The sequence below is a fragment of the Bradysia coprophila genome, unplaced genomic scaffold (assembly GCF_014529535.1).
Source record: "Bradysia coprophila strain Holo2 unplaced genomic scaffold, BU_Bcop_v1 contig_232, whole genome shotgun sequence".
NCBI classification, from domain to species: Eukaryota; Metazoa; Arthropoda; class Insecta; order Diptera; family Sciaridae; genus Bradysia; species Bradysia coprophila.
Genome location: NW_023503493.1, coordinates 10,040,241 through 10,054,716, shown reverse-complemented (window position 1 = coordinate 10,054,716; position 14,476 = coordinate 10,040,241). Strand labels below are relative to the sequence as shown.

Here is a 14,476-nt window from a genome sequence, read left to right as displayed (position 1 = left end):
CTAAGGAATTCCTGAATCTCCAGATTCACCTACAGCTCCAGTTATTGACGATAAGAAAGAATTAGCTCCATCTCCAATTAAAGATGATTCTTTACCATCTAAACCAGAGGACAAATCCGAAAAAGTTAGCCCAGTTGATGACAAAAAGTCTTTAGACTCACCAAAAGATATTTCTGATAAGCCACTAACTGACTTTGTAACTTCTAAGATAACACAGTCTGTTGTTGTGAAGACCGAAGAAACAAAAGTGATTTCTAAGGAAATTCCTGAATCTCCGGATTCACCTACAGCTCCAGTTATTGACGATAAGAAAGAATTAGCTCCATCTCCAATTAAAGATGATTCTTTACCATCTAAACCAGATGACAAATCCGAAAAAGTTAGCCCAGTTGATGACGAAAAGTCTTTAGACTCACCAAAAGATATTTCTGATAAGCCACTAACTGACTTTGTAACTTCTAAGATAACACAGTCTGTTGTTGTGAAGACCGAAGAAACAAAAGTGATTTCTATGGAATACCCTGAATCTCCGGATTCACCTACAGCTCCAGTTATTGACGATAAGAAAGAATTAGCTCCATCTCCAATTAAAGATTATTCTTTACCATCTAAACCAGAGGACAAATCCGAAAAAGTTAGCCCAGTTGATGACAAAAAGTCTTTAGACTCACCAAAAGATATTTCTGATAAGCCACTAACTGACTTTGTAACTTCTAAGATAACACAGTCTGTTGTTGTGAAGACCGAAGAAACAAAAGTGATTTCTATGGAATCCCCTGAATCTCCGGATTCACCTACAGCTCCACTTATTGACGATAAGAAAGAATTAGCTCCATCTCCAATTAAAGATGATTCTTTACCATCTAAACCAGATGACAAATCCAAAAAAGTTAGCCCAGTTGATGACAAAAAGTCTTTAGACTCATCAAAAGATATTTCTGATAAGCCATTAACTGACTTTGTAACTTCTAAGATAACACAGTCTGTTGTTGTGAAGACCGAAGAAACAAAAGTGATTTCTAAGGAAATTCTTGAATCTCCAGATTCACCTACAGCTACAGTTATTGACGATAAGAAAGAATTAGCTCCATCTCCAATTAAAGATGATTCTTTACCATCTAAACCAGAGGACAAATCGGAAAAAGCTAGTCCAGTTGATGACAAAAAGTCTTTAGATTCACAAACAGATATTTCTGATAAGCCACTAACTGACTTTGTGACTTCTAAGATAACACAGTCTGTTGTTGTGAAGACCGAAGAAACAAAAGTGATTTCTAAAGAAATTCCTGAATCTCCGGATTCACCTACAGCTCCAGTTATTGACGATAAGAAAGAATTAGCTCCATCTCCAATTAAAGGTGATTCTTTACAATCTAAACCAGAGGACAAATCGGAAAAAGCTAGCCCAGTTGATGACAAAAAGTCTTTAGATTCACAAACAGATATTTCTGATAAGCCACTAACTGACTTTGTGACTTCTAAGATAACACAGTCTGTTGTTGTGAAGACCGAAGAAACAAAAGTGATTTCTATGGAATCTCCTGAATCTCCGGATTCACCTACAGCTCCAGTTATTGACGATAAGAAAGAATTAGCCTCATCTCCAATTAAAGATGATTCTTTACAATCTAAACCAGCGGACAAATCGGAAAAAGTTAGCCCAGTTGAGGACAAAAAGACTTTAGACTCACCAAAAGATATCTCTGATAAGCCACTAACTGACTTTGTGACTTCTAAGATGACACAGTCTGTTGTTGTGAAGACCGAAGAAACAAAAGTGATTTCTAAGGAAATTCCTGAATCTCCGGATTCACCTATAGCTCCAGTTATTGACGATAAGAAAGAATTAGCTCCATCTCCAATTAAAGATGATTCTTTACAATCTAAACCAGCGGACAAATCGGAAAAAGTTACCCCAGTTGATGACAAAAAGTCTTTAGACTCACCAAAAGATATCTCTGATAAGCCACTAACTGACTCTGTGACTTCTAAGATAACACAGTCTGTTGTTCTGAAGACCGAAGAAACAAAAGTGATTTCTAAAGAAATTCTTGAATCTCCAGATTCACCTACAGCTCCAGTTATTGACGATCAGAAACAATTAGCTCCATCTCCAATTAATGATGATTCTTTACCATCTAAACCAGAGGACAAATCCGAAAAAGTTAGCCCAGTTGATGACAAAAAGTCTTTAGACTCACCAAAAGATATTTCTGATAAGTCATTAACTGACTTTGTAACTTCTAAGATAACACAGTCTGTTGTTGTGAAGACCGAAGAAACAAAAGTGATTTCTAAGGAAATTCTTGAATCTCCAGATTCACCTACAGCTCCAGTTATTGACGATAAGAAAGAATTAGCTCCATCTCCAATTAAAGATGATTCTTTACCATCTAAACCAGATGACAAATCCGAAAAAGTTAGCCCAGTTGATGACGAAAAGTCTTTAGCCTCACCAAAAGATATTTCTGATAAGCCACTAACTGACTCTGTGACTTCTAAGATAACACAGTCTGTTGTTCTGAAGACCGAAGAAACAAAAGTGATTTCTAAAGAAATTCTTGAATCTCCAGATTCACCTACAGCTCCAGTTATTGACGATCAGAAACAATTAGCTCCATCTCCAATTAATGATGATTCTTTACCATCTAAACCAGAGGACAAATCCGAAAAAGTTAGCCCAGTTGATGACAAAAAGTCTTTAGACTCACCAAAAGATATTTCTGATAAGTCATTAACTGACTTTGTAACTTCTAAGATAACACAGTCTGTTGTTGTGAAGACCGAAGAAACAAAAGTGATTTCTAAGGAAATTCTTGAATCTCCAGATTCACCTACAGCTCCAGTTATTGACGATAAGAAAGAATTAGCTCCATCTCCAATTAAAGATGATTCTTTACCATCTAAACCAGATGACAAATCCGAAAAAGTTAGCCCAGTTGATGACGAAAAGTCTTTAGACTCACCAAAAGATATTTCTGATAAGCCACTAACTGACTTTGTAACTTCTAAGATAACACAGTCTGTTGTTGTGAAGACCGAAGAAACAAAAGTGATTTCTATGGAATCCCCCGAATCTCCGGATTCACCTACAGCTCCAGTTATTGACGATAAGAAAGAATTAGCTCCATCTCCAATTAAAGATGATTCTTTACCATCTAAACCAGAGGACAAATCCGAAAAAGTTAGCCCAGTTGATGACAAAAAGTCTTTAGACTCACCAAAAGATATTTCTGATAAGCCATTAACTGACTTTGTAACTTCTAAGATAACACAGTCTGTTGTTGTGAAGACCAAAGAAACAAAAGTGATTTCTAAGGAAATTCTTGAATCTCCGGATTCACCTACAGCTCCAGTTATTGACGATAAGAAAGAATTAGCTCCATCTCCAATTAAAGATTATTCTTTACCATCTAAACCAGAGGACAAATCCGAAAAAGTTAGCCCAGTTGATGATGAAAAGTCTTTAGACTCACCAAAAGATATTTCTGATAAGCCACTAACTGACTTTGTAACTTCTAAGATAACACAGTCTGTTGTTGTGAAGACCGAAGAAACAAAAGTGATTTCTATGGAATCCCCTGAATCTCCGGATTCACCTACAGCTCCAGGTATTGACGATAAGAAAGAATTAGCTCCATCTCCAATTAAAGATGATTCTTTACCATATAAACCAGAGGACAAATCCGAAAAAGTTAGCTCAGTTGATGACAAAAAGTCTTTAGACTCACCAAAAGATATTTCTGATAAGCCACTAACTGACTTTGTAACTTCTAAGATAACACAGTCTGTTGTTGTGAAGACCGAAGAAACAAAAGTGATTTCTAAGGAAATTCCTGAATCTCTAGATTCACCTACAGCTACAGTTATTGACGATAAGAAAGAATTAGCTCCATATCCAATTAAAGATGATTCTTTACCATCTAAACCAGATGACAAATCCGAAAAAGTTAGCCCAGTTGATGACGAAAAGTCTTTAGACTCACCAAAAGATATTTCTGATAAGCCACTAACTGACTCTGTGACTTCTAAGATAACACAGTCTGTTGTTCTGAAGACCGAAGAAACAAAAGTGATTTCTAAAGAAATTCTTGAATCGTCAGATTCACCTACAGCTCCAGTTATTGACGATAAGAAAGAATTAGCTCCATCTCCAATTAAAGATGATTCTTTACCATCTAAACCAGAGGACAAATCCGAAAAAGTTAGCCCAGTTGATGACAAAAAGTCTTTAGACTCACCAAAAGATATTTCTGATAAGCCATTAACTGACTTTGTAACTTCTAAGATAACACAGTCTGTTGTTGTGAAGACCGAAGAAACAAAAGTGATTTCTAAGGAAATTCTTGAATCTCCAGATTCACCTACAGCTCCAGTTATTGACGATAAGAAAGAATTAGCTCCATCTCCAATTAAAGATGATTCTTTACCATCTAAACCAGATGACAAATCCGAAAAAGTTAGCCCAGTTGATGACGAAAAGTCTTTAGACTCACCAAAAGATATTTCTGATAAGCCACTAACTGACTTTGTAACTTCTAAGATAACACAGTCTGTTGTTGTGAAGACCGAAGAAACAAAAGTGATTTCTAAGGAAATTCTTGAATCTCCAGATTCACCTACAGCTACAGTTATTGACGATAAGAAAGAATTAGCTCCATCTCCAATTAAAGATGATTCTTTACCATCTAAACCAGAGGACAAATCCGAAAAAGTTAGCCCAGTTGATGACGAAAAGTCTTTAGACTCACCAAAAGATATTTCTGATAAGCCACTAACTGACTTTGTAACTTCTAAGATAACACAGTCTGTTGTTGTGAAGACCAAAGAAACAAAAGTGATTTCTATGGAATCCCCTGAATCTCCGGATTCACCTACAGCTCCAGTTATTGACGATAAGAAAGAATTAGCTCCATCTCCAATTAAAGATGATTCTTTACCACCTAAACCAGAGGACAAATCCGAAAAAGTTAGCCCAGTTGATGACAAAAAGTCTTTAGACTCACCAAAAGATATTTCTGATAAGCCATTAACTGACTTTGTAACTTCTAAGATAACACAGTCTGTTGTTGTGAAGACCGAAGAAACAAAAGTGATTTCTAAGGAAATTCTTGAATCTCCAAATTCACCTACAGTTCCAGTTATTGACGATAAGAAAGAATTAGCTCCATCTCCAATTAAAGATGATTCTTTACCATCTAAACCAGATGACAAATCCGAAAAAGTTAGCCCAGTTGATGACGAAAAGTCTTTAGACTCACCAAAAGATATTTCTGATAAGCCACTAACTGACTTTGTAACTTCTAAGATAACACAGTCTGTTGTTGTGAAGACCGAAGAAACAAAAGTGATTTCTAAGGAAATTCTTGAATCTCCAGATTCACCTACAGCTACAGTTATTGACGATAAGAAAGAATTAGCTCCATCTCCAATTAAAGATGATTCTTTACCATCTAAACCAGAGGACAAATCCGAAACAGTTAGCCCAGTTGATGACGAAAAGTCTTTAGACTCACCAAAAGATATTTCTGATAAGCCACTAACTGACTTTGTAACTTCTAAGATAACACAGTCTGTTGTTGTGAAGACCGAAGAAACAAAAGTGATTTCTATGGAATCCCCTGAATCTCCGGATTCACCTACAGCTCCAGTTATTGACGATAAGAAAGAATTAGCTCCATCTCCAATTAAAGATGATTCTTTACCATCTAAACCAGATGACAAATCCGAAAAAGTTAGCCCAGTTGATGACGAAAAGTCTTTAGACTCACCAAAAGATATTTCTGATAAGCCACTAACTGACTCTGTGACTTCTAAGATAACACAGTCTGTTGTTCTGAAGACCGAAGAAACAAAAGTGATTTCTAAAGAAATTCTTGAATCTCCAGATTCACCTACAGCTCCAGTTATTGACGATAAGAAAGAATTAGCTCCATCTCCAATTAAAGATGATTCTTTACCATCTAAACCAGAGGACAAATCCGAAAAAGTTAGCCCAGTTGATGACAAAAAGTCTTTAGTCTCACCAAAAGATATTTCTGATAAGCCATTAACTGACTTTGTAACTTATAAGATAACACAGTCTGTTGTTGTGAAGACCGAAGAAACAAAAGTGATTTCTAAGGAAATTCTTGAATCTCCAGATTCACCTACAGCTCCAGTTATTGACGATAAGAAAGAATTAGCTCCATCTCCAATTAAAGATGATTCTTTACCATCTAAACCAGATGACAAATCCGAAAAAGTTAGCCCAGTTGATGACGAAAAGTCTTTAGACTCACCAAAAGATATTTCTGATAAGCCACTAACTGACTTTGTAACTTCTAAGATAACACAGTCTGTTGTTGTGAAGACCGAAGAAACAAAAGTGATTTCTAAGGAAATTCTTGAATCTCCAGATTCACCTACAGCTACAGTTATTGTCGATAAGAAAGAATTAGCTCCATCTCCAATTAAAGATGATTCTTTACCATCTAAACCAGAGGACAAATCCGAAAAAGTTAGCCCAGTTGATGACGAAAAGTCTTTAGACTCACCAAAAGATATTTCTGATAAGCCACTAACTGACTTTGTAACTTCTAAGATAACACAGTCTGTTGTTGTGAAGACCAAAGAAACAAAAGTGATTTCTATGGAATCGCCTGAATCTCCGGATTCACCTACAGCTCCAGTTATTGACGATAAGAAAGAATTAGCTCCATCTCCAATTAAAGATGATTCTTTACCATCTAAACCAGAGGACAAATCCGAAAAAGTTAGCCCAGTTGATGACAAAAAGTCTTCAGACTCACCAAAAGATATTTCTGATAAGCCATTAACTGACTTTGTAACTTCTAAGATAACACAGTCTGTTGTTGTGAAGACCGAAGAAACAAAAGTGATTTCTAAGGAAATTCTTGAATCTCCAGATTCACCTACAGCTACAGTTATTGACGATAAGAAAGAATTAGATCCATCTCCAATTAAAGATGATTCTTTACCATCTAAACCAGAGGACAAATCCGAAAAAGTTAGCCCAGTTGATGACGAAAAGTCTTTAGACTCACCAAAAGATATTTCTGATAAGCCACTAACTGACTTTGTAACTTCTAAGATAACACAGTCTGTTGTTGTGAAGACCGAAGAAACAAAAGTGATTTCTAAGGAAATTCTTGAATCTCCAGATTCACCTACAGCTACAGTTATTGTCGATAAGAAAGAATTAGCTCCATCTCCAATTAAAGATGATTCTTTACCATCTAAACCAGAGGACAAATCCGAAAAAGTTAGCCCAGTTGATGACGAAAAGCCTTTAGACTCACCAAAAGATATTTCTGATAAGCCACTAACTGACTTTGTAACTTCTAAGATAACACAGTCTGTTGTTGTGAAGACCGAAGAAACAAAAGTGATTTCTATGGAATCCCCTGAATCTCCGGATTCACCTACAGCTCCAGTTATTGACGATAAGAAAGAATTAGCTCCATCTCCAATTAAAGATGATTCTTTACCATCTAAACCAGAGGACAAATCCGAAAAAGTTAGCCCAGTTGATGACAAAAAGTCTTTAGACTCACCAAAAGATATTTCTGATAAGCCATTAACTGACTTTGTAACTTCTAAGATAGCACAGTCTGTTGTTGTGAAGACCGAAGAAACAAAAGTGATTTCTAAGGAAATTCTTGAATCTCCAGATTCACCTACAGCTACAGTTATTGACGATAAGAAAGAATTAGATCCATCTCCAATTAAAGATGATTCTTTACCATCTAAACCAGAGGACAAATCCGAAAAAGTTAGCCCAGTTGATAACGAAAAGTCTTTAGACTCACCAAAAGATATTTCTGATAAGCCACTAACTGACTTTGTAACTTCTAAGATAACACAGTCTGTTGTTGTGAGTGAAGAAACAAAAGTGATTTCTATGGAATCCCCTGAATCTCCGGATTCACCTACAGCTCCAGTTATTGACGATAAGAGAGAATTAGCTCCATCTCCAATTAAAGATGATTCTTTACAATCTAAACCAGAGGACAAATCGGAAAAAGTTAGCCCAGTTGATGACAAAAAGTCTTTAGACTCACCAAAAGATATTTCTGATAAGCCACTAACTGACTTTGTAACTTCTAAGATAACACAGTCTGTTGTTGTGAAGACCGAAGAAACAAAAGTGATTTCTAAGGATATTCTTGAACCTCCAGATTCACCTACAGCTACAGTTATTGACGATAAGAAAGAATTAGCTTCATCTCCAATTAAAGATGATTCTTTACAATCTAAACCAGCGGACAAATCGGAAAAAGTTATCCCAGTTGATGACAAAAAGTGTTTAGACTCACCAAAAGATATTTCTGATAAGCCACTTACTGACTTTGTAACTTCTAAGATAACACAGTCTGTTGTTGTGAAGACCGAAGAAACAAAAGTGATTTCTTTGGAATCTCCTGAATCTCCGGATTCACCTACAACTCCAGTTATTGACGCTAAGAAAGAATTAGCTCCATCTCCAATTAAAGATGATTCTTTACAATCTAAACCAGAGGACAAATCGGAAAAAGTTAGCCCAGTTGATGACAAAAAGTCTTTAGACTCACCAAAAGCTATTTCTGATAAGCCACTAACTGACTTTGTGACTTCTAAGATAACACAGTCTGTTGTTCTGAAGACCGAAGAAACAAAAGTGATTTCTAAGGAAATTCCTGAATCTCCGGATTCACCTACAGCTCCAGTTATTGACGATAAGAACGAATTAGCTCCATCTCTAATTAAAGATGATTCTTTACAATCTAAACCAGAGGACAGATCGGAAAGAGTTAGCCCAGTTGATGAAAAAAAGTCTTTAGACTCACCAAAAGATATTTCTGATAAGCCACTAACCGATTTTGTGACTTCTAAGATAATACAGTCTGTTGTTGTGAAGACCGAAGAAACAAAAGTGATTTCTAAGGAAATTTCTGAATCTCCTGATTCACCTACAGCTTCAGTTATTGACGATAAGATAGCATTAGCCCCATCTCCAATTAAAGATGATTCTTTACAATCCAAACCAGAAAAATCGGGAAAAGTTAGCCCAGTTGTTGACAAAAAGCCTTTAGATTCACCAAAAGATATTTCTGATATGCTACTAACTGACTTTGTGACTTCTAAGATAACACAGTCTGCTGTTGTGAAGACCGAAGAAACAAAAGTGATTTCTAAGGAAATTCCTGAATCTCCGGATTCAACTACAGCTCCAGTTATTGACGATAAGAAAGAATTAGCTCCATCTCCAATTAAAGATGATTCTTTACAATATAAACCAGATGACAAATCGGACAAAATTAGCCCAGGTGATGACAAAAAGTCTTTAGATTCATCAAAAGATATTTCTGATAAGCCACTAACTGACTTTGTGACTTCTGAGATAACACAGTCTGTTGTTGTGAAGACCAAAGAAACAAAAGTGATTTCTATGGAATCTCCTGAATCTCCGGATTCACCTACAGCTCCAGTTATTGACGATAAGAAAGAATTGGCTCCATCTCCAATTAAAGATGATTCTTTACAATCTAAACCAGATGACAGATCGGAAAAAGTTAGCCCAGTTGATGACAAAAAGTCTTTAGATTCATCAAAAGATATTTCTTATAAGCCACTAACTGACTTTGTGACTTCTGAGATAACACAGTCTGTTGTTGTGAAGACCAAAGAAACAAAAGTGATTTCTATGGAATCTCCTGAATCTCCGGATTCACCTACAGCTCCAGTTATTGACGATAAGAAAGAATTAGCTCCATCTTCAATTAAAGGTGATTCTTTACATACTAAACCAGAGGACAAATCCGAAAAAGTTAGCCCAGTTGATGACGAAAAGTCTTTAGACTCACCAAAAGATATTTCTGATAAGCCACTAACTGACTTTGTGACTTCTAAGATAACGCAGTCTGTTGTTCTGAAGACCGAAGAAACAAAAGTGATTTGTATGGAATCTCCTGAATCTCCGGATTCACCTACAGCTCCAGTTATTGACGATAAGAAAGAATTAGCTCCATCTTCAATCAAAGGTGATTCTTTACAATCTAAACCAGAGGACAAATCGGAAAAACTTAGCCCAGTTGATGACAAAAAGTCTTTGGACTCACCAAAAGCTATTTCTGATAAGCCACTAACTGACTTTGTGACTTCTAAGATAACGCAGTCTGTTGTTGTGAAAACCGAAGAAACCAAAGTGATTTCTATGGAATCTCCTGAATCTCCGGATTCACCTACAGCTCCAGTTGTTGACGATAAGAAAGAATTAGCTCCATCTTCAATCAAAGGTGATTCTTTACAATCTAAACCAGAGGACAAATCCGAAAAAGTTAGCCCAGTTGATGACAAAAAGTCTTTAGACTCACCAAAAGCTATTTCTGATAAGCCGCTAACTGACTTTGTGACTTCTAAGATAACACAGTCTGTTGTTGTGAAGACCGAAGAAACAAAAGTGATTTCTAAGGAAATTTCTGAATCTCCGGATTCACCTTCAGCTTCAGTTATTGACGATAAGATAGCAATAGCCCCATCTCCAATTAAAGATGATTCTTTACAATCCAAACCAGAAAAATCGGGAAAAGTTATCCCAGTTGATGACAAACAGTCTTTGATCTCACCAAATGATTGTTCTAATAAACCATTAACTGACTTCGTGACTCCTAAGATGACACAGTCTGTTGTCGTGAATACCGAAGAAAGAAAAGTAATTTCTAAGGAAATTCCTGAATCTCCGAACTCAACTGCAGATTTAGTAATTGGCAATAAAGTTCCTGATGAAGTGAAGAAGTACACCGTTCAGTCTTTTGATGAAGATTTGTCACCTGAACGAACTGATGAAATACCTGAAATGGCAAGTCCTTTAAATGATTTACTAGAAGAGTTAAGTGAAAAAGATGAGAGATATCCAATTTGTAAGGTGGTCGATGCTGCTGACGACTGTTTTGACGTCGATATGTCAGCGTCATTCGAACCATTATCTCCATCCCGTGAACTTTCTCGAGACACTGAACTTAACACGTCTAGGGACTCTGATATTATTTCTATCTTAACCGATAAAATGCAAATATCGACAATTGTTGGACATGACGTCTCCGTAACATCTGAGAAAGCAGATATTGCGGATGATGTCCTTACACGGAAAAGTAGCACAGCTACATCGACAAGTGATGGACGTGCAATGAGTTCCGTGAAATCGAGAAAACAAATTGTTAAACAGTCCCAACAAGAATCCAAGTATTCGCCGAAAAGTACTCGCAAACAGGTTACAAAATCATCTGCAGTTGTTGAGCAAACAGAGGTGCAGACAATTCATTCGCCGACAAAACGAAATAGAAAGAAGCCCGTCATTGAATCAAAAAGTACATCGTCGGACGATAATAATCTTACGACAGGGCGAGATAAGAAGCCTCCAAGTAAGAAGAGGCCGAAACCTGTAGAAAGCTCTGCTTCATCTATGGTTAAGCAATCATCGCAAAAGATCTCCGTATCTAAAGAAGCTACCTTAAACGTTAAAACTAAAAAGACAGAAACAAATTTGATCAAGAAGGACAAAACGTTAATATCGTCAGATACATCTGCGAGAAGGGTTACTAAAACTAGCACTAGAACTTATGGCTACATGCAATCGACAGTTTCACGTGATCAAAAGGTCGGTAAATTTACTGCTGAAACTGGTAAACAGCTATATGAGTCTGCGTATAAGTACAAAAAAGTAGCCCCAGGCGAAAATATCGAAATCACAAAGTCCAAACTTACAGGATCAAGAGTCGGAACACCAGATCTGAAACCTAGAGTGCCAGTGAAGGGAAAATTAAGTTCTCGATCTGGAACTCCCGATACTATTGTACGAAAATTCAGTAAGTCTATCAGCACAAGCTCTGAAGAAGGCGATGTCGGCAAGAGGACTAAAAGAATAATCGATACGTCCTCGCCAGCACAATATACGACAAAGAATATGAAAATCACATCTGAGTCCACATACAAAAGTGCACAGAAAACTAGAATCATGACCACAAATGTATCCACGACCAAGACAAGCATTCCAACGACGAAGCCCTTGAATAAGAAACAAATGACCAATGAAACGAAGACTGAAAGTGTTGTAAAAAAGCAAGTTAAACGTACCAAGGCTGAGCCAACCGGCACCGAATCGAAAATTCCAAGAGCAATGATTCCAATAAAGCAAGCAGAAACACAACAGAAACCTAAGCCTATCGCAAAAGCGAAGAAAGACGAGAGTAACAAAAAAATGGTCCAGAGTAATCAAAAAACGGTATCAACAATGGGTTCATTCGTCCATAGGCAACACGTAGCCGACAATGTCGATCCTGTTCAACCATCTGACGACCTATTTAGATGTAAGTCTGCTCTTCAATATTCACGTAAAGATAATTTTCTCACCACTGATAAAAGAGAGGAACCAGCCTCTTTGCCGTCCAGTCCCAGTAGATTAAGAACAAAGCAAAACAGTACAAAAGTCTTAACTAGCGAAGTGTTTACGCGCATCGTAGATTCCTCAAAGTCAATTGAAGTCATTTACCGTCAACCATTAGCCAGTAACGAAATAGTCCGCAAACTGTGCGAATACAAATACAACGACGTCGATGTCAGTTTCATTGACACAACCGATTCGAGTCTATCGGATTCAATAGCTTTGCCATCATCATCATCGGAACATGATGTTGATTATCTAGGAAAGCGTAAACGCTCCTGCAGTCCAGCCTCACCGAAACCGTCCAAACGCACCTTACAATTGCTTGAACAGAAAATCCGTCGCACTGACATCGGAATGATACAGTCCACCACAATCGAAGATGATGAAGCGACGTCCCATGATGACATTGATGATGGCAAATCGCAATTGCTGACAATCAAATCCGATTTAACGGCATCAGCACGAAACGAACTTAGGGCCGGCGGCTGCATCGTTTCGGAACAACCGTTGACTTCAACGTCGAAAAGTATTGTTTTGATGGAAAGTTGTCTGTCTCCCATTCTAGATTTTAAGGCTGTCTCACCGCCACGTCAAAAACATAAATTCGATTATAAAGTTGTTTCAGAACCAGGTAAATAACCGATAAAACTATCCACATACACAAAATTCATTTTAAATAATTTTCATGCTAATTTCGTTGCGGTAAAAAAGTTTTATTTTTATTTTTGAATTTATACCGTTAAATTTGCCAACTTGAGGCTTTATTACATCTGTCATACAAAACCAGGGCGCTGCAAGTCAATCCACAAGCAATTATGATGTACATTTCAATATTAGGGTTGTGTAAATACCTTTATATTTCTATACCATTAATAACAAAAAAAACGAAAGAAAGAAACTGCAGTCTAGCAACTGCATATTTTATCAAATCGATGTCCAATAAAATTTTATTTCTCTCATGGAAGCTGCGGGAATTTGCTCATTGTCTTTTCATTATTTGGAGTAGCTGGTAGGTTTGGTTTTGAATGATTAAAACGAAGCTAAATGCTTGTTACGCAAATGGGACTATTGAGATTTCATATCTCACAGAACGTTTTAATTTTTCGAGTTGTCGTTAACAGCGTCATTGCACTTAATTCGTTCTTCAAAGAACAACAATGCAAAAAGTTAGCATTAATTTCGTGGAATTTTAGATAAACTTTCAATGACTGGTATTAGATGTTTTAAGTATTAGCCAAAAATTCCATTTATCCGTTTGGTTGTGAGGCCTATCTATGAGCAAATTCCCGCAGCTTCCAGTTTATTGACATACTGTTCGTGTGACAGATATATTTATCCAAATAGAAACTCTTCAATTCACGCCACCAGAAGTGCGATAAAAAAATCAAAATACCGAGAAAACTATTTTTATCTACCAAGAACGTCAATCTCAGCCCTAGGGCAAATTTGCTTATCTCGATATCTCGGCAGATAAAATAGCGCATGCACGCCTTCGGCTCTGTGCATAAACTCTAAATCGTCAAAACAACCATTTTCGCCAGAGGTGCATTATCTACTATTATAGTATGGTCCTATTCGAGCCGAAGGCCAGGCAACACATACAAACGTCAGTATAAATATTATGCACCTGTGTCCTAATGTTTATTTTGACGAGTTGATGATTGTGATCCAAAGCCAAAGGCGCGGATCATAATCCGACTAGTCAAAATAAACGTTTGGGCATAGGTGCATATCATTTTTTATGTGTCGATGTAAAGATAAACCCAAATTACCTCTCAGAGCTGATCCGTAATGTTGTTAGTATTACAACACAGAGACATATAATACTACATTACGTCCGAGGTTCAAAATTTTTATTTTGACGGGTGGGCTGTATTCCCACTAGTCAAAATAAAAATTTGGAACCTCGTACGTACAGTAGCCCTACTCACGTTAAAAAAATGTAGTTCAGATCCTTCGGAGGAATGTCGATTTCGTTTCGTTATTGGACACTAAACAATTCTCTAGAACATCATAATTGACAAAAAATTGTTTCTGAGTCGCGCAACGCAT

The 14,476-nt window shown here is 36.9% G+C and overlaps 1 protein-coding gene across 1 annotated transcript in view; it reads left to right on the top strand.

Annotated features, from left to right (window-relative positions):
• Positions 1–14,476, top strand: part of LOC119077204 (titin-like) — a 47,419-nt gene that overhangs the window by 14,861 nt on the left and 18,082 nt on the right. Inside the window, exon 6 of the mRNA XM_037184387.1 lies at positions 6–12,347. Coding sequence (XP_037040282.1) covers positions 6–12,347 — 12,342 coding nt within the window. The remainder of the gene's footprint in view (positions 1–5; positions 12,348–14,476) is intronic.